This window comes from Micropterus salmoides, unplaced genomic scaffold, assembly GCF_014851395.1.
Source record: "Micropterus salmoides isolate LMB-PRFRI ecotype aquatic unplaced genomic scaffold, ASM1485139v1 Ms_hic_scaffold_4, whole genome shotgun sequence".
NCBI lineage: Eukaryota > Metazoa > Chordata > Actinopteri > Centrarchiformes > Centrarchidae > Micropterus > Micropterus salmoides.
The window spans coordinates 37026530-37045201 of record NW_024043372.1 but is presented as its reverse complement, the minus strand read 5'-3'; the positions used below and the strand labels follow the sequence as shown (position 1 = coordinate 37045201).

Sequence of the window (18672 nt, the reverse complement as noted above, 5' to 3'; positions counted from 1 at the left end):
AGGATGGGGAGTTTAATAAAGAAAAAGAGGAAGAAGAGGAAGACCCAGAGGAGGAGAAGCAAGGAGAGCAGATGGCAGACAACAAGAAGTGAGAGGAGAAACACAACAAGGATGTGGAGGAGGAGGAGGTGTTGAGGGACAGTAAGTGGTTGAAGGTATGGAGGGAGGAAAATGAAAAGAAAAAGGGAATGAGGGAGGGGTAGTGCATGTGGTGATCAGAAAGCAAAATCTATAACTGGAGACATGACAGAAAAAAGTATGAGGACAGGAAGCCAGGAAAGAAAGTTTCATGTTCTCTCTCTGAATGGATGGGCGTTTTGAAGCTCTTGAGCCCACAGCTGAACAACACTGCACCGCTACACTCCATCTGATTATGTAACCACAATCACACTTAACTGGGACAGGATATTATTGCTTCATATGTGGGCTAAAAATACAATAGCAGGTAATAACCAGCCAAAATCCATTAAGAACTTAACACCGGCTGTACTTTCAAAGTTTTATTGGTGAAATTGAACGTGCTTTTAAAAAGAGCTTGTAGGAGGATATGCTGCAGGCTTCTGCAGGAAGACAAGGTTTGTTCACTTGTTCCTACATATTTATGTTATTTGAAGCACTGACACTGTGGGTTGTCCGGAAAATAATAATCAGAAAATAATAAAGTGCACACATAAGGTTCAAGTACTTAATGTGGCAACTGTATAAACTGGTAAATGTAAGATACAAAGACAAAAAAAAAACAAACACAAAAACAAAATGCAAACGGGACAGGCCAACTTTTGAAGGGGGAGGCATACTGGGGCACTGTTCTAACGAAGGGGGGGCGCATATTTAAAATGAGTAAAAGTTCTTTGAGTCAGCTTTTTTATAGAATTTTGGATACCTTTGTGGTCATTTTGCATCTCTTTACGGCCATTTTGCATGTCTTTGTCATCATTTTGCATCTCTTTGTGGTCATTTTTACATCTCTTAGTGGTCTCTTAGTGGTCTTTATTATGTGTCTTTGTGGTAATTTTGCACGTTGCTTCACAATTTCCATGGAAGCATTTCAATACGCAGTTTTTGCACTGACCCAGCTATAGCAGCTTACTGAGGCTGACTTGTTTTACATGAACAACTAAGATAAAGAATGTAAAAAAGAGGCTGAAACTCTCTAGGAACATGAGTTAAAATCCTGAAAAATAGAAGCTTCAAAATAACTAGCTGTGCTTTTAGGTGCGGCGGCTCTGCAGCTGACAGTGAGAGAGGAGGAGCAGAGCAGCAGAGTGGAGTCCTGGGACAACACCAGTAAATGTTTCACAGCAGAGAGGGGAAAACGATAAAAGATAAAATAATCTAGGTTTAGTCTAGCAAGATAACATAATTTTGCTCTGTTTTCTGTTCTGGTTTCATTAGAAATTTTAAAATGCTAACTATATAAATTGGTCGTCCACTATTTTGTCTGTTAGCTCAAACGTATAGCTAAATTAAAGAAGGATTCATTAATGGAAGAAAAGCCACTAAAATGAATTATGTTTGGCGCTGTATTTATTGTGGTACTGCCCACTTTGAATTCTAATCTTGTGCTAATACTTGATAATGTAATGCAGTGCAAATGGAACTGTAATAAATACAAGTTACCATACTCATTATTATTTAGTTGTTGAAACAAATTTACTCATTTGTGTATTGACCCTGTGTGGTATGGTTCAAAAGAGTGTATTTTGAGTATGTCATCTCTATGTGAAGAGGCATAAAGAGTATGCCTATCATAGTTGATGGATGGGTATTCAAAGCATTTGACTTTGCCACTGGCAACCTGGATTTGTCTCCTGTCTCTTACCAAGTTTTTGGTTTTCTTTAAACATGACAATGATTTTTGTAATGATTTTACAGATTTACCTTAAAGGTTCAGTTTATAAGTTTTAGTGACATCTATTGGTGCATTCACATGCTCGTTGGATGGTGTCATTTCCCATTAATTGTAATGGTAAAATTCCACATTCATAAATGTAAATTCAGCAGTAGAACTTTCTAACTTTTCTCCATAAGGTTGCACATTATATCAATTTAATTTCTAAATCCAACAACAGAAGGCTGTTAAAAATTGTCAACATATGGTCCTCTTTAAATATATTTATCTAATATAGACTACCTCTGGCAAAGATTTTATTATTTGTTCCTTCTTATATATTTGTATACTGTTCTGTAGACTTCTGTATGTCCCATGTACACTTTATTACTCTTTTTGCAAGGAGGAAAAAAAAATCCTATTATTCTGACACCACTTGAATGCACCATCAGTCAGCGCTCACCCAAGCGTGCAGGAGAATCTACGGTGGCCGACACGCTCTGTCAGCTCTTGAGCTAAATAATAGGTGTGGTCTTTGTCCGAATTTCATTTCTCTTCTTACTTTTAATAAACCACATGACTACTACTACTACTACAACTTCTTCTTTTTCTTCTTCGTTGACTATTCAACGTAGTGACGAGTAGTGACGAAATGCATTCTGTAGAGCAGTTTGTCCATTTGGGCTACTGTAGAAACATGATGACGCAACATGGCAACTTCCATGTAAGAGGGACCCATGATTATGTAGCAAGAAATTTCTCATTCTAAGGTAATAAAAACTCATTTCAACGGTTCATTATGTAAGGTCTTTATACAGCACGGAAAACATAGTTATGGATCTTGGATTGCATTTCTGTCATAGATAATTTTACACATCTGGACCTTAACAAATAACTTGTCTGCCATTACCAAAATCTTTTCTAACTTAACAGAGTTGTTTTAGATGATATAAATTTGAAAGATAATTAGCGTATTCCAGTGTTATTTTTTATTTTCGCTGGTGTCAGCTGGAAAAATAAGTCAGATGGAGCAAGTGAGAAGACAGATGATGGTCTAAAGGGGCTGCCATACTTTACAGAGCAGGGTCTCATTAACCTTCTCTATGGGGAGAACCCTGAATTCCATACAGCTTTATGGTGGAAGCAACAATGTTTGTTGTAATCTGTGCTGACAGGGGTCCAGGAGAAGCTGCTGAGCTGTACATCTTTTAACAGGAGGTCTGTGTTAATCATTTGCTCTCCATCCAGGAAGACTCTTGATAGACCCAGCAAAGTATCGGTTATGTGTCTCCACCTAGTTTGACACTTTGATTTAAATGTGCCCTGTGAAGTTTTCTTGTAAACAAACAAAAGCTATATTGCGTGTATCCTTCAGGTTTGAGGCAGGTTTTGAATGTATACCCTTTGCCATGGCGTTTTTTGATATGTAATATCATAATATTTCAAATAATTTATTTTCTTTCTAACTGAAGGTTGTGTATATAATTGGAGGAGTTCCGTGAATGTAAAGTTGGTCTGAAGTGTCTATGTAAAAAAGAGAGAGCTATTGACAAAAAAAAGGCCATAACAACTCAGTGGGCTACATTTAATTTAATTAAGAGGTTTTGCACGCAATGGAAGACGGCCCAGATTTGTCTATGAAAAACAAAAATCTTAAGAGCTCTTCTGGCCATTTTGCATGCACTTGTGAGATGCTCCCTTACTTCAGCTCCTCAGTCCACAGTCAAGTCGCACACCTGTGAAACACCAGTCAGTCTTTATCCTGCACTGCATAACATATCTCAAGGGACTTGGGTTAAACTGAGGTTAAATAAAATAAAAAAGATATTAAAATCTGATGAAATGTTATTAACAATAAGCTTTATTGAATGTCTATGTAGCCTATTTGTTTACATTTTTGCACATCTGCATCACAGGAGTCAAGCTGCATTGGCTGCATTTCCCGTCTGAGGTGTAGGTGTTTTGTTCTTCATGTTTTCTGTTTTATTTCGAAGGTTGTCTGTTCTCTAGTGTCATTGTGTGGTTTTGCTTCTTGTGTTCTTTGTCTTTGATTGTCTGAGTAATTTCACCTGTGCATCATTGTGTACACCGCTGCTGTTGTATTTAGTTGGCCCATTCCTTCCACTCACTGCAGGTTCATTGTTTTCCACTGTTCATGGCTGTTTGCAGCAGTGGTTTATGCCTCTGGGTTTTACCTCTACCTGATTTCTTGTCATTTTGGATTTACTCTGTCATTGGGATGTACAGATGAATACCTGTTTCTAGTCGCTTTTGTGCGGAGAACTGCTCTGCTTGGACTGCCCATCTCCCATCATTTTGTAAGTTCTTCAGTTTTGGGTAAACAAATCTCATTTAAATTTTACCTGGTGCGCTTTTGTGTCTGCGTTTGGGCCCACAAACCAGTTTTCTGTGTCAGGCGGACAGCGACATGTAAGAACCAATGACTAAAAGATGGCACATCACAATTGGCTTACCCTGATATATAATCAGTTTCACTTGATGAACACCAACAAGCATATTGTCTGCATTAACCCTTTTGCTAATCACCCCTAGTTAGTACAAACACCTTGTTAAAAACTGCAACTGATTAAATTTTTACACCGTGCGTGACTGAGTAAAGCGTTGAAGTGAGACATTTTATTCCAGCCCCACTCTCATTACATTAAAGGTTTCCTGTAGTTTTTTAGACCTCTAGTAATGCTATGGAGTGGATTTTCTGAGTGGGTGCCAGTTTTGTATATCCCATGTGCATGCTCATGGGTGTTGCGATATACAGTCCTACCAGTGGTCTGCAGGTAGTGGCAACACACAAAGATATGCTGCAATGTGCCTGCGAAGGCAGAGAAGAAGACTTTGCAAATGTTTGATGAAGGGAATGCACTTGATGACTTCAAGGATACACCCAATGCATTTTGGTGCGAAAAACTCAATGTAAAACTAATTTTAGTTAGTTTGTAAAAAAAAAACTCCACTGGATCCACTGATTTCTCTTCAGACAGAAATGATTGACAGTTTCTACAGTATGATAATGCTTACCATGTCTCCTGCTTTCTGCCATAAAGTCACCTCTCATATATTTATGACATGCTTACATAAACAGCTGTGTTCCCATGATGGCACAGGATAAGTGACACATGCAAATGAAACTCTTGCAGATTTTATTCATGAGACATTATGAGTGTGTGTGTGTGTGTGTGTGTGTGTGTGTGTATATGAGTGCATGTATTGTGGGCATTATTATGTGACATATATATTCTTGCACAAGTAGATATGTGTGTTTCCTTCCATATGTGTGCACATATGTTTGTGAATCTCTCACCGAGCCACCTGGTTGATAACAGGAGCAAAGTTGGTTGGGCCATACAGCTGAACAGTCCGCAAGCTCTGGAAGTAAGCCTCCAGTACACCATCGATGCCCACACAGTTTGGGTTTTCTGTATTTGAGTTCTGCAAGAGAGAGAAAAAAACTCAAAGTCTGAATTTATTGGAAAGAAAGCAATATCAAGTTGAGTTAGTACAACATTCTCTAACCCTGACTCACATACATTTAAACTGTCCTTGAATCCTACACTCACCGAAGCACAGAGTGGATACTCAGCAGCATGACCTGGCCTTATATCTACATTGTATCTGTTTAAGTCTAACAAATAGACACTTATCAACAAACCCTCCAGTATCAGAAACTTCCAACACATGAATTGTGTCTCTTAATCTTGGAGTACAAGAGTGCAGTCAGTCTACATGGTCATCAGGTGTGGACCCTCGCAATAACTGGTGTTGGTTGAGTTGGCACTGAACCTGCACCCACACATTCAACACAGCACTCCAAAGCAAACTGTTGACTGGCCAGTGTGTACACATACAATGAGTAGCTAATTACGGTACACTAAACATTACTTGTGCAGGCCAGTAGAATCCTTTGATGATTTGCATTAATGGCCAGCCATAGAAGTGTACCTAATGATGTGACCTGTAGAGAGACAGAGCAATATCGACAAGACCATGTTCCTAGCATGGTTTACAGCTTTTCTCAGTCGCTTTGGTGCATTTCTCAGATCAGAATTGAAATTCTCAAAACTAATTGTTCAACCTCCACATCATCTCTTCATTTGTGCACATCATAAAAGCACTTTCTCAGTGTTTTGAACAAATTGCAAATGACTTGACACGCTGATACAAATGATTATGTCCAATTGTCTGCTGTTTCCTACATTATCAATTGCTTATGTCCTGCTGATCACAATGAATTATACCAGTCTCTGTTGAATAATCTTACCCCCCAAAACATCTAGGCATAAGTTCATTGCATTTGTCACTACATGCAAAATAAAATAATAAATAAATAAATAAATAAAATAAAAGCATAGCTGTGATTCCTGTCCTCTCTCCTGCAATGTATAACTTTGTACTGGTGAAAGTGATATATGCCAGACAAAAAAAGTGCAGCCTTGTGCATTTTCAATCATTGTCATCAAAATCTTAGCCAAAGTGTACATCAGAAAATACTTACAGAGCACACTGTTATATTGACCAGATGGCTAAACATTTTGACTTGCTTGTTCATAAACAAGACACAAGGACTTGTTGTTCTGATGGCACTGACAAGTTCAATGACATAAAGATTTGCTTTTGAGAGAGAGACTAAGGATTTTGAGCAAGTTATGGGCTTTTGCAGGTAATCCACTTTGTGTGCCGTTTGTACTACCTGTTTTGAGAAATGCACTTACTGTTTTGCAAATGTTAAGGATGATTTGAGAAATGCACCAAAGCTGTAAAACTCATATATCATGTGTGAAGATTTTCACATACTGTATGTCCCTAAAGCACACGTGATTTAAATTCCCACTAGTGCTTTACAATAAAAAGTAGTATATTTAAAACAAAAAGAGAACAAAACAACAAATTAGAAAACATAAAGAGAGTAAAATTAACTAAAATGGCCCATGGGAGAGCTTCGCCCCCAGGGCTCCCCTGCAAAAAGGGTTTCTGGCAGAAAGCTCAGCGGGCAAACCTCTCCCCTGCGTACTAAAACACATAAAACATAAACGAAATCTATGAAAAGATTAAAAAGTGGGTTTTTCAGAGATTTGAAAGAGTTTGCAGCCCTGATCACCTCAGCAAGGTCATTCCACATCTCTAAATGCAAAGGCTCTATCACCTTTGCGTATAAATGTGGATCTTGGAACAACCAGGAATGTTTGCATCCAATGATCTCAGGGAGCAGGAAGGGGAATAGGGCACTGAAAGGTCTGCTAAATACCTTGGGCCTAGGCCTCTCAGGACTATTTAAGTAATCAATAGGCGTGGCCTGAATCTGTGAGAAGCTTTTAAATTTCATTCTTCAGTTCAAGAGTAGATAAATTGCAGAAGATTTATCTGGTTAAAAACAATAATTGACATCTTAACCCTCTTCTTTCTAACAAATCTCCAGTGTCTCCAGATTCTTTTTCACTCCTCTGAAATCTGCATCACTATTGTAAAAGTTCATCAGTGCACCACACATGCATCCATTCATCCCCACAATAAATTTTTACCCCAGCCAAGATCTATTATCTGTCCCTGATCACTACTTTGAGCTGCGGTTTATTCAGACACACAGTTAAGTTTGTCTTTCTGAAGAATGAAGAAATCTCCTTCATCAGATTAATGTTCTCTTTCTTTTTTGTATTATTATCTTTTATTATCAAAAGTGCACTATTACCTCTTACAAGGTCCTTTAGGCAAATAACACTAAATCATTCAAATGGGTTCAATAAAAATAATGGACCAGGTTGCTTATTAGTTTGCAGAAGTTTCATTCTCTTGAAGGTGTGAACAGCCAGAAAGCAAACTTTAGCTTTGCATCATCTTGGTGAATTTGACTGCTGGTATTTGTATTTGTTCACCAATTTATGACTCTACAGATACAGTATATGCTGTCTGTGGGAGTGTGCCTGTATGGATGTGTTCACTTTAGAAACTCGTTATTTCCCTCCAGTCTCTCAGCGTTTCTTCTGGATACTAATAAGGGATGACTAATTGTTGCTGATTATTTGGTAGGATGTAACTTCGGTATTTCTCAACCTGGACACTATATTCTCTTATTTTTGTGTCTATGTGACTAACGGAGACACCATTTCTTGAAACTGAGCACGCATGCAGTGAGACAGGGCCGCAACATAAATAAAGTGCTTGTTCTTTTCACTGACAGACTCAGATTGTCATTACAAGTGTCTTTAAGTTATGGAAAGGATAGTAAGGTCCTTTTTGTTTAACCAGAAACAGTTGCTATAGCATTCTGTTCCAAGCCACCAGGCTCCCTTGACAAACTGTCCCTCTCGTCTACAGCTGCCGCAACCGGTTAGTTTGTGTTATTGTGTGACTTGAGTGTTTTTACCGCTTTGAAACACCAAAATCACACAATAACAAACTAACTGATCGAGGCAGCGGTAGACCAGAGAGGGAAAATTACTGCTTTTGTTGCTAAATCAGTTGTTTCTTTGTCCTCATTGGTTGTAGGTCTACCCAATTACATCCAGAGATATTTTTGAAATTGAAAATGAACCCAGAGGTTCCCGACTAATTTGCAAATGCCTGTCCACGTGGACAGAAACATGACTCTAAATGAATGAGCATTCATATTGCTCTTTTTTTGCTGGATGTGTAACTAAGTTTGCTAGCACATTCACCATTTCAACTTAAAAGGTGATAAACTCCAAATTCATTCGCATTAAGGCATTATACTGTAATACTTAAAGGTCCGGTGTGTATTATTTAGGAGAATCTATTGACAGAAATGCAATATTATATCCATAACTATGTTTTCAGTGGGGTATAAAGACCTTACATAATGCACTGCCATGTTTATAGCCCAAACAGAAAAACTGCTGTACAGAGCACGTTTCTACACTACGATGAATACGTACAAAGAAGTAGTAGTAGTTGTCTGGTTTATTAGAAGTAAGAAGAGAAGTGAAATTTGGACAAATGCAGGACCACACGTATTATTTAGCAGAAGAGCCTACATAGCGATAAACTTTGTTGTCAAAGAAGTGAAAAGATGATGAAGCCAGGCGAAGTCGGGACAGATGATGGCAGAAATCATGGATAAACACTGGTGTGGCTGACACATGTTTTCAAAGTGACGCAGCAGTTGCCTGTTTTCTGCTGGGTCGGTAAGTTAGTCCAACTTTAGCAATGCAAATGAAAACTGTAAAAAAGCTGAAGCTGGGCATAATCACGTTTTTCCCCCGTCAATGTTGAAAAATATGTGATTAGATTGTAATATTACGTAGCGTTATTCTGCAACGCTGTGTTTTGGCAGAAATGTGTCGGTTATGTTATATTAATATGAATATTATTGGCAATAAAACTGTACAGCATGGAAGTTCAGATCAGCCAGCTAAACATCACATTTTACTGCCCGGTTGGAAAACCCTGGTTTATTTTTACTGCTAACATTGTTCCGATGACAAGTGACTGATAATGCTTACATTCATAACTTGCATAAATAAAGTGTAACTTATTTGTTTGTATTGCTTTGCTGTGCACACAAAGGTGTAATTCGATAATTCACAGGGTAAATGCCCATTGTAAACGTTGCATCCTTTAAACACAAGCTCAAATTATGGCAATAAGTGCTACTTTGTGTTTCTATTACATTAAAAAAAAATTAAAAAGCCAATTTGGTAAGATTTGAACAGATTGCTTTTCTAATTGAACAAGGGAGGATGCTTAATCCTCATCTGACTCTGCCTTTTTTAAACTTCATCTATTATGTGGTTTCTAATGGTCTGTGGTGCAGAAACAGTGACAATGTCACACACTCTTGGCTTATATTTTCCGTGTTATCTGTCAGTGGCCAACATCATACTTGCAGTAGATGAAATAGCTTTTGAGATGTTCTTCATTTAATTTGGTATGTTAGCCCAGATGAGCCAACCCTCCCAAGATGTAACAAAATGAATGATTACAGTACCGTAAAATAATGTAGTACAGTAGTATGTCATGTAGCACTTCATTTCTTGATGTTGCTGTTGTTTTTCCCACTGTGAAAGAGGTCCTGCAACATCGAAACCATGAAGAGGAAACCTTCTCAAGTCACAGCTCTGGCAAATAATTTCAAATATTATTTCCTAATATATCTATCTAAAGAAACCTCATTGCTTGACTCGCTACTCTCTCCTGTCTCATATGACATCTTTTGTCCTGTGTCGGAGGGGTGAGTGGTGGACTGAGCCGCTAGATGCCACTAATGTACACGCTGGACTTTAAGCCAAACAAATGTTTTTTTCCTGTGGAGAAACGCAGACTGTCTGTTCATGACCCGTACAACAGCTCTGGGCGACTCGTAAATGTTGTTCATGCCAAAGTAAGTATTCTAAATACTATAACACTGGTGAAAGCAACACATTCTTTAAACTCCCTAAGTGACACTTACAAACAAATCTGTTCATATGAGTGGTTCTTGGATGAGGCCTAATGTGTTCCAATTCTATATAGTATAATCTACATGTATGTACCAGTGTTGTCTGTGTACTATTTTGGCAGTATATTTTAAAATGTTTTACAAACACGAAATGATGCATGTTATGCGCAATTATGCACCATTCCTGCTTTTCAACACGTGCGAGCTGTGAGTAGCTCCTCCATTTCTGCTATGCATTGTGAATTTTATTGCAATAATATTCTGCATGTTGCATTTTTGGTCGTCAGACTCAAAACTTACAGTGACAGTTTAGTGTTTGTTTACCACAGTGAAGGTCCCTGGTGGATCTGTTATGGGAAAGGCTGCCTTTTCTTAGTGAATTATTGCTAATATTCAGATTCTAGAGAAACATTTCTGTGCTGAATATGAATGATATGATGAAATCTATCACCAGACCACATTCAGCATTTGCAGATCACTAATGATGACATTATCCAAATAGCATATGTCCTTGTTTCTTTTGCAGTGACCTGATGCAGTTGCCGTTAGTGGCTAATAGTCTTCTCTTTTTCGAAGGCAGGTTTACTCGCACGCTCTGAGGCATTCTGCCATCTCTCTCCAAGACTACTTTTTAATTATTTCCTCTGAGACTGAAGTTTCCATTTAATAATATGGATTTCTTTAAAGCATCAAAAAACTATTCGGAGGCCAGTGTTAATTTAGCACTTACACAGAGGAGCTGTGCAGTAGAAGTGAAATAGTGTCAAATAACTCATGAAAGACAAATATTTTTCCTAATGTCCTTGTAAAGGACAGAATGCTTCAAGGTACACTGACTCTTATTTTTTTGCAAATGTGAGCTATTTAATTAACTATATTATTATTATTAACTTTTTCATTAGATATGGTCATATGTTGTTTGTTATGAGTTTATATATGCAATTACTGCTGGTTAATTAACTATTCTGACCTTTATCTGAACCAGGGATGTGTCTAATTAAAGAGGCTTTTTGCACAATGCCAGCTTCCCCTTTTCATTTTATAAACATATTTTATTTCTGTGCAGGATATCTCACTGTACTTTTGATCTGTCCTACATGAGCACATATATTATGAGATAGGAAAGATAATAAAACATTCCGTTTGATTAACTCTACATTGCTTGATGTGCTTCATGTAGTTTCCAAAGATCAGATTCCTAATTAGAGTTGCTTTAGCATGAGGCGACGCCAGCATTTGTCACGGTGAGGTGAACTCTAATTGGGAAAGCTGATCGAGCGGCCACCCATGGAAAGGAGCAAAGTTATACAATTTAAGTGATGAATCTAGACAAGCCAGGTGCTGATACTCTCGTCCACTGTCGGCTTCTGACTGGGAGGGAGTCAAGAAGATCATGGGATTTGACAAATCTAATCGAAAACGACAGTTTCAGGTCACAGAAAGAAAATTCTCCAGTCAACTAATGAAAGACCTGAGGCGTGTCATTAAGATGTTTACACCTATACGAAAAAATCTAGACACATTATCGCATATCTTCTTTAAAAAACTCCCACTAATCTTATCCTTGAGCCTTGGAACAACACCAAATATAAGACTCTCCTTTTTAATGTTCTTCTCCCACCCACTTTTGTCCTCATTTCCTCTAAGTAACTGTCCAGGGAGACAGCCGTTTGGAATCCAAGGATAGTCATTATTTTTCCATTCTGCTGCTTTGCTACTTTTTAGTGATGCTGATAATGCTAAGCTAAGCATTGCATCATCAAGGTGTCTCTCTGTGTTGCTGTCTCTCTGTCTTACCCTGCGTTCATCTGGTGTCGGAATAATCAGAAAAATTTGTTCCCAACAGGGAAAATGCACTTGAACTCCTTCTGAAGATGGAACAACTCGAATTGTCTTTGAAACCTTGACTTGCTGAGTTGACGTCATATAACGCAAAAACATGGCAGACAAAGGTAAATGCTTTTTATTAATTTATGTACTGTATTGCATATCAATATTTTGCTCACATGTAATTTGTAGTATGGCATTAGGTCGTAACCGTTGTTCATGTAGAATGAGTTATTAGCATTAACCCTGATAACAAGTCAGGTAAAGCAATATGTTAGTAGTTTTAGGGAATGTACTGGTGCAGCAACAAATCTGAAACTCATTAATGTTCAAACTATTTCAGCATACTTCACATACATAACAACCCACTACCCAGAGGTTATACAACAATATACCTATGTTGTTCCCACATTAAGCTCATGAACACCCCAAAGTCGGAAGAACGACTTCCCAACTCAGAATATGGGACCATCTGAGGAGCATGTGAATGCAGCATTATTTTCTCTCAACACGCAGCGTGATTCACAGTGTTTCTTCCTCCCACCTTTTGTTCCTTTCCTCTGCCTCAGTCTTCCACTTCACAAGACTACTCACAATGCCTACAGCTTGTGGGCTTATGTAACCTTTCCTTTCATTGACTTAACAAGTTGTCTTGAGTTGAATCGTTGCATGTTGTTCAGTACATTGCGTCCTTGTGTGCATGCAATACAGGTACACACGCACAAAAACATTGCGCCATAGCGTTATCAGTGGTCGTAACGCCAAAGCGGACCTTTATCTGAACTTATAAAACAATCACATGTTACAAGTTCTTGGATGTAATGCTTGTACTAAAGAAAAAATAAAGGGTTAAAGGTGAAAGAAATTCCAATGAAAACATTGTTGAAATGAGAATCCTTGCAGTCCACTAAAGTGCTTGTTTGTGCCACAGACAGGATCAGATTGTTATTATTGTCTGACAACATTACAGAAAGGATGCCTACAGAGATAGACCTTTGTTAAAGTGTGAGAGCCTTTTTTAAAAACCAAAAACAGTCACTTATCGCTCTTGTCAAAGCCACCCGACTCCATTAACAACAACAGTAATTTCACCTTTAACGGGAGTTGCTGGTGTCCCGCTGCCTCGGCTGATTAGTTTGATTGTTATTGTGTGACTCTGGTGGTTTAAAGGGTTAAAAACACCAAAGTCACATAATAACACAACTAACCAATCGAGGCAGTGGTAGAATAGAGAGGTAAAATTAATTAATTTTTATAAATATTTTCTTTAGAGCAGCTTAAGTGGAAAGTACTCAAGTCCAGCAAGTATTACTAACAACAAATTGTTTCCCTAAAGTCAACATTAAAGGGTCTCTCATGCTAATGTTGCTGTTAGACACAGGAAACACTTTTTTGCTTGAAGCTTTTGGCCTTGACATAATATTTGACTGCATTTTTATTTAGCCAAAGTGAGCCTTAAGGAAAGTCCAAAATGGAGGTGGACTCTACATCAGCAGCCAGCGAGACCTTACATCTGACAGATGGACACATTTCACATCCTGGCAGTGATTTAGTCAGAGCGGACACAAGTCAGCCTTAAATAAATACTTTTTTAAAAAGTAAGGTCAAGTGGCAAACTTGTTTATCTGTTTTAGCAAACCGTCTGTCCCAGTGTTTTTAGAACAGTGTCTCTTACCAGTGGGAAGGCGTGGGAGATCTTGCCATCCGGGGGAAGCTTAGCTCCAAAGCCATATGCTGGGAAGAGTTTGTCGCTGTCGTAGTCCTGGATAATCTCCCCCACAGCCTTCAGTGCCATGGCGTACGCATTCATCTGGTATGGACTCATGTAGTGCAGTGAGGTAGGCTGAGACGGGTTACCTGGAAAGAGAAACACCACCACACCCAATACACAGACAGACACACACACACACAATGTATGGCACATGAATAAAACCTATATATAGTGTGAGTTTGGGCATTTTTGGAGCTTAGGCTATATACTTACTTTCTAAACCACTTTTCCATAAGTTCATTCCTGGATACAGTGTGGTTTACCCAAAAGCATTTGCATGCCAAGACACACACAGGCAGCGACAAAATATATGACATATATATTTTCTGAAAAAAGAATGAGTCTTCCTAAATGGTTAACTACCCAGAAATCTAAAAATGACAAACATGACAACATGACAAACAAAAACTACATACATCTGCATCAAAATACACCTAGTGACCTGTACTTGATCCTCACACTGCGAGCTGATGTGTAGTATATTGTCAGTCCATTATGTGTGGCCTCTACTTAAAATCAAGCACATTTTAGAATTAGTAATCAGTGCTTTTAGTTACTGGGTATGAAGATTAAAAGCCAAAATACAGTTACACGTTGGCACTAACAAATTGTCAAATACTGCTGCTGGGTGAGTGGCCCTCTGCTTCAAAATATGATGCTGTAGGGACCCCTCTAATGTAGTTTGTGGACCCACAGGGCTCTGCAATAATAAATATGCTACATCCAGTTAGTCTAGTTCAAAATAAAACTTGAATAATTTGGTGAAACCACTTCATTAGGTTAAGGCACAAAAACGACTTTGTTAGGTTTAGGAAAAGACTGTTTAGGTTTAGGGAAGACCTGACGTGACTTGAGTATGTTAAGTTCACTTACATATGTTATTTATAAGAAAGTTTCACACAGGACTCAAACAACAACATCTACTAGGTTAAAGTCCTGTGTCTGTTTGTCCCATTCCTCCATCCCTCCATTGACCCAGTGCTTTTTCTCGGATGGCCTACGATGATCTATGTGTTTCAACTTTTGTGAGAAAATGCAAAAACAGGTAATTTTTTCCCCTCCCATCTTAAATATTTTCCTCATGTAATTATAAATCAGACTTGTAGTCACTGAGTTAATCTATACTGCTCATGCTTATGTTTAAGAAATTCTTATTCTGCTAGTTGGGAACCAATGTTGTCTATTTTTATTTTGGTTGTTGTAATAATGCCTAGTAAACAGGTGAAATTAGCTTTTAGCTGCTGAAATAAATGTATTATGCACTGTCTCTATTAAATTAACCGTTTTTATCACTGATGTGATACATGGATAGATTATCTTATTTGTGTTACATTACAGCAAGGTACAATATCACAAATAATTGTCAACCATGTATTGATTTTTTTAAATGGCACTCAACACTCAGTAAGATTGTCATACAGTGACAATCATTAGTTGACTATCATTTAGTTAGAAATATAACAAAGACCACCTACCCAAGTTAAGATCAAGATCAACCCAGAGAGGCGAACACAATCCTTAATTAAAGTAATAACTGACAATACGCATAAGTTGGCGGTAAAACATTTTCACTGAACAACAGAGTGGACATTTCCTGCATGCATAAAGATGTAAGGATGTCCTACCGTTGGATGCTGTGAAGTCTATGGCCACGGTGAAATTGAGTTGTGTCCTGGTGAGAGATTGATTGCACATCAGCATCATTCAAAACAGAGATATTAGGAATGTGCCAGAAGCTGTTTAGGCTAGACTGAGAAACTCATCAACGGCTCGCCTCTGTCGCTTATAAAGCACATAGCAGGGGATCTGCACCATGATTCAAATTATACGGGCTCCTCAAGTCTTAAAATTTAAGTGCTGTTTTGTGCTGATATTCAACATTTGACTATTTTCAACCTAAAGAAGATGTGTTTTTCCAAGAGTTGTATTCATATAATATTACTACAAATCTACTATAGGCTACTACTATATTCTGTGCATGTTTTGGAAAAACAATGGCAAGCATATATTATATTTGTGAATTTTTTTTTCTGTCTTGCAGGCTGTCACTGAGTTCAGTTAATTTCAGTACAGTATAAAATTTGACTGTAGGATCAATTGGCAGAGACAAAAGGGCAACTTAAAGCTGGGCTCAGACTACAGGAGTTTTAAAATTCTAACCAAATTTGAAATCGGATTGTATCACACACATAAGGACAAACTTCTCTCCAATCTCAAAAGTACACAGTGCAAGATTTAAAAAGGCATAAGTCTGGATGAGAAACTGGTTGGGAAGATTGGTCAACATGGGTTGTCTGTTCTTAAGAGAGTACTAGAGGAGATATCTTATACGTAAGAAAGAAGGCACTGATCATGGGGAATCAACTCATGGCTCAACGGTGCGAGGGCCTGACAACGGCCAACCAAACTTTTTGACATGTCCAAATGTCTAATAGGCACCGATGTGACATGGCGTAAAGCGCAGTGATTGGTCGTAACTATAAAGACGCTATGCAAGTACAATCCATTAGGGCTGACTACGAATAGTTAAAGATTCGATGCTTCGATGGGCGGAGCCTGATTCGACTGTCAATCTCACAGTCGAAGCTTCGCAGCAAAACAAGGATCATGTCATTTTGGCGATATGGGGGTGCTCAACAATGAACTACCAGTTTTCACCCAATGAGTTAATATACAGCCTATTACAATATACATTTCAACGTTTAATGCTGTAAATAAACATATGAAAAGAATGAAACTTTCAATACATTTTAATGTGCGTAAATAAATCCAAAATTGTAACCCTAACCCTGGGTCGTCAGTGAGCATGTGTTGGCGAAGCGGGTGTGTGTGTGGTGGCAGAAGAGGAACACTTGCTGAAGAGACGGAGCCCCGGCTTCACTGGTGTTGTGCCGAGTTGTTCGCACCTCGCAAGACTTTCGGTAAATTCATCACCACACAAAGAATATTATATCGTTTTCAATAGCCGGCTACTTGACTACTTGAAACAGACCCGCGAGGAACCGCAATGTGCATGCAGCTGCCAGCAACACAGCACGCACGCAAAACTCTGCCCAAGACCTGTGAATGGCAGGCAAGAGAGAGAGCAGCCCCCCCCCCCCCGGCTCGCAATCACCGCGCACAAAAACACACTATTCGACAGTCGACTGTACGCAGGACTGGACGATTCTGATTTGACTATTTAAATCCTTAGGTGGGGACAGCCCTACAATCCATTTACCATTTACTGGCCAGAAAGTTGCTTTCATGGCTGCAAAATCATCAGGACTGCTCAGCTTTCCAGCAGACCTAGAAATTAGGTGCCAGTGGTACTTATACTCCCCTACAGACACACACCAGATAACCTCTCTGAGCCGCTAGCACAAAACAGGTACGACACAGAAACTTTAACAAAGGGCCATGAATGTGCTTCTAGTGACAGTCAAAGCCCCAGCAGACTCCAGACCGGACACGGAGAGTCTGACAGCAGCTGCTCATGGCTGGTTAACTCTGACTCCCAGCTTCCAGCTCGCTGTCCCTGCTACGCTGAATCAGTCACGCTGTCAGCCAGTCTGATCAGTGTATCCTTACTGGTCGGTGTTTCATTACCTCCTTTGTCACACACCACTTAGGCCATGCCCCTACAGTGGATGTCCTGTGCAGTCCTCTACTGCTTCTTCTAAATATGCTGCGAGGGAGGGAGCTACCAGAATTTGGCTGCATTGTTGCTCTTTAATGGCTTCCCATAGACACTGATAACACATTACAGATTGCGCTCTCACCCTCCTCTGATGAAGTCGACAAATGTGCATTCTGACTCCACTTTGAAAGACAGCAGGGTCACCTTGAAGACGGGGAGGGAGAAGAGAGCAGAGGACAGAAAAAGATCACAAGGAGGTTTCATTGCAGACACCATCTGTTTATGGCTCTGATTGCTGCTATGACTCATGTCCATGAAACATGTGACAGCTGCTGATGAAACACACTCCGACAGGTCTTACCGTCCCTGAATTGATGTATTTCTTCTTCTTGCCTTTCTTTTTAGGATTCAAAACCTTGACACACAAGACAGGAAACAAGAAATTAGTTTTTGAACAAATGTGTCTGTAGTCATACATTGCATATCTGAACTCCTATTAAATGAATGACATATAACACTCACTTGATGTAGTTGCACATTCCCACAACGTGGTAAAAATTTTATATCCTTTACACATCCAAGGCTATACTTTGCTTTTCTTGTATTTTACCTCATAGACATTAAACTGGCTTTGGCCTCTGGAAAGCTCTCTGTAGCTGGTGGTGAACTCTCCGATAAAGTCATGACTGGTAGAAAGATTGATTTAGATCGAGAGAGAGAGAGACAGAGACAGGAAAACAGGTACAGTGCATCAGCAACATAATTCACTATTTGCTTTAACAAAGAACGATCATTCGAAAGCAGATGCCTTTATCCAATAAAAGACATCAAGAACACCAGACCATACCTGACAACTCTGGGATTTCTCTTGCTTTTCCCAGAGCCCTCCCGTTTTCCCCAGGAAACTCCCGTAATTATTACTATGGCCCTCAAACTTTATTATGAATAACTGTCATAATGTAATACATGGATCCAAGTCATGGATGGATATCTGATGTCACCCAAGTTGCCAGATCATCTATGAAACACAATCCACACATTAAATACAATTTTCAACCCATCTATCACCACAACCTGGCAACCTACAAGCAGATCCAAGGGCCGTGTGCCCAGCTGCTCTCTGCACAGGCAGAGGGGCCAGCAGCTAACTAACTAACGTTACCTGTTGAGCAAACGTCAGGACAGGACAGTGCTCCACCTAAAAAATCTAAATACAC

The 18672-nt window shown here is 39.0% G+C and overlaps 1 protein-coding gene across 1 annotated transcript in view; it reads right to left on the bottom strand.

Annotated features, from left to right (window-relative positions):
• Positions 1–18672, bottom strand: part of cpne9 (copine family member IX) — a 203475-nt gene that overhangs the window by 23198 nt on the left and 161605 nt on the right. Inside the window, exons 11-16 of the mRNA XM_038696360.1 lie at positions 18066–18141; positions 17817–17870; positions 17598–17659; positions 15462–15508; positions 13741–13922; positions 5151–5278 (exon numbers count right to left, since the gene is read on the bottom strand). Of these exons, the coding sequence (XP_038552288.1) occupies positions 5151–5278; positions 13741–13922; positions 15462–15508; positions 17598–17659; positions 17817–17870; positions 18066–18141 (549 nt within the window). The remainder of the gene's footprint in view (positions 1–5150; positions 5279–13740; positions 13923–15461; positions 15509–17597; positions 17660–17816; positions 17871–18065; positions 18142–18672) is intronic.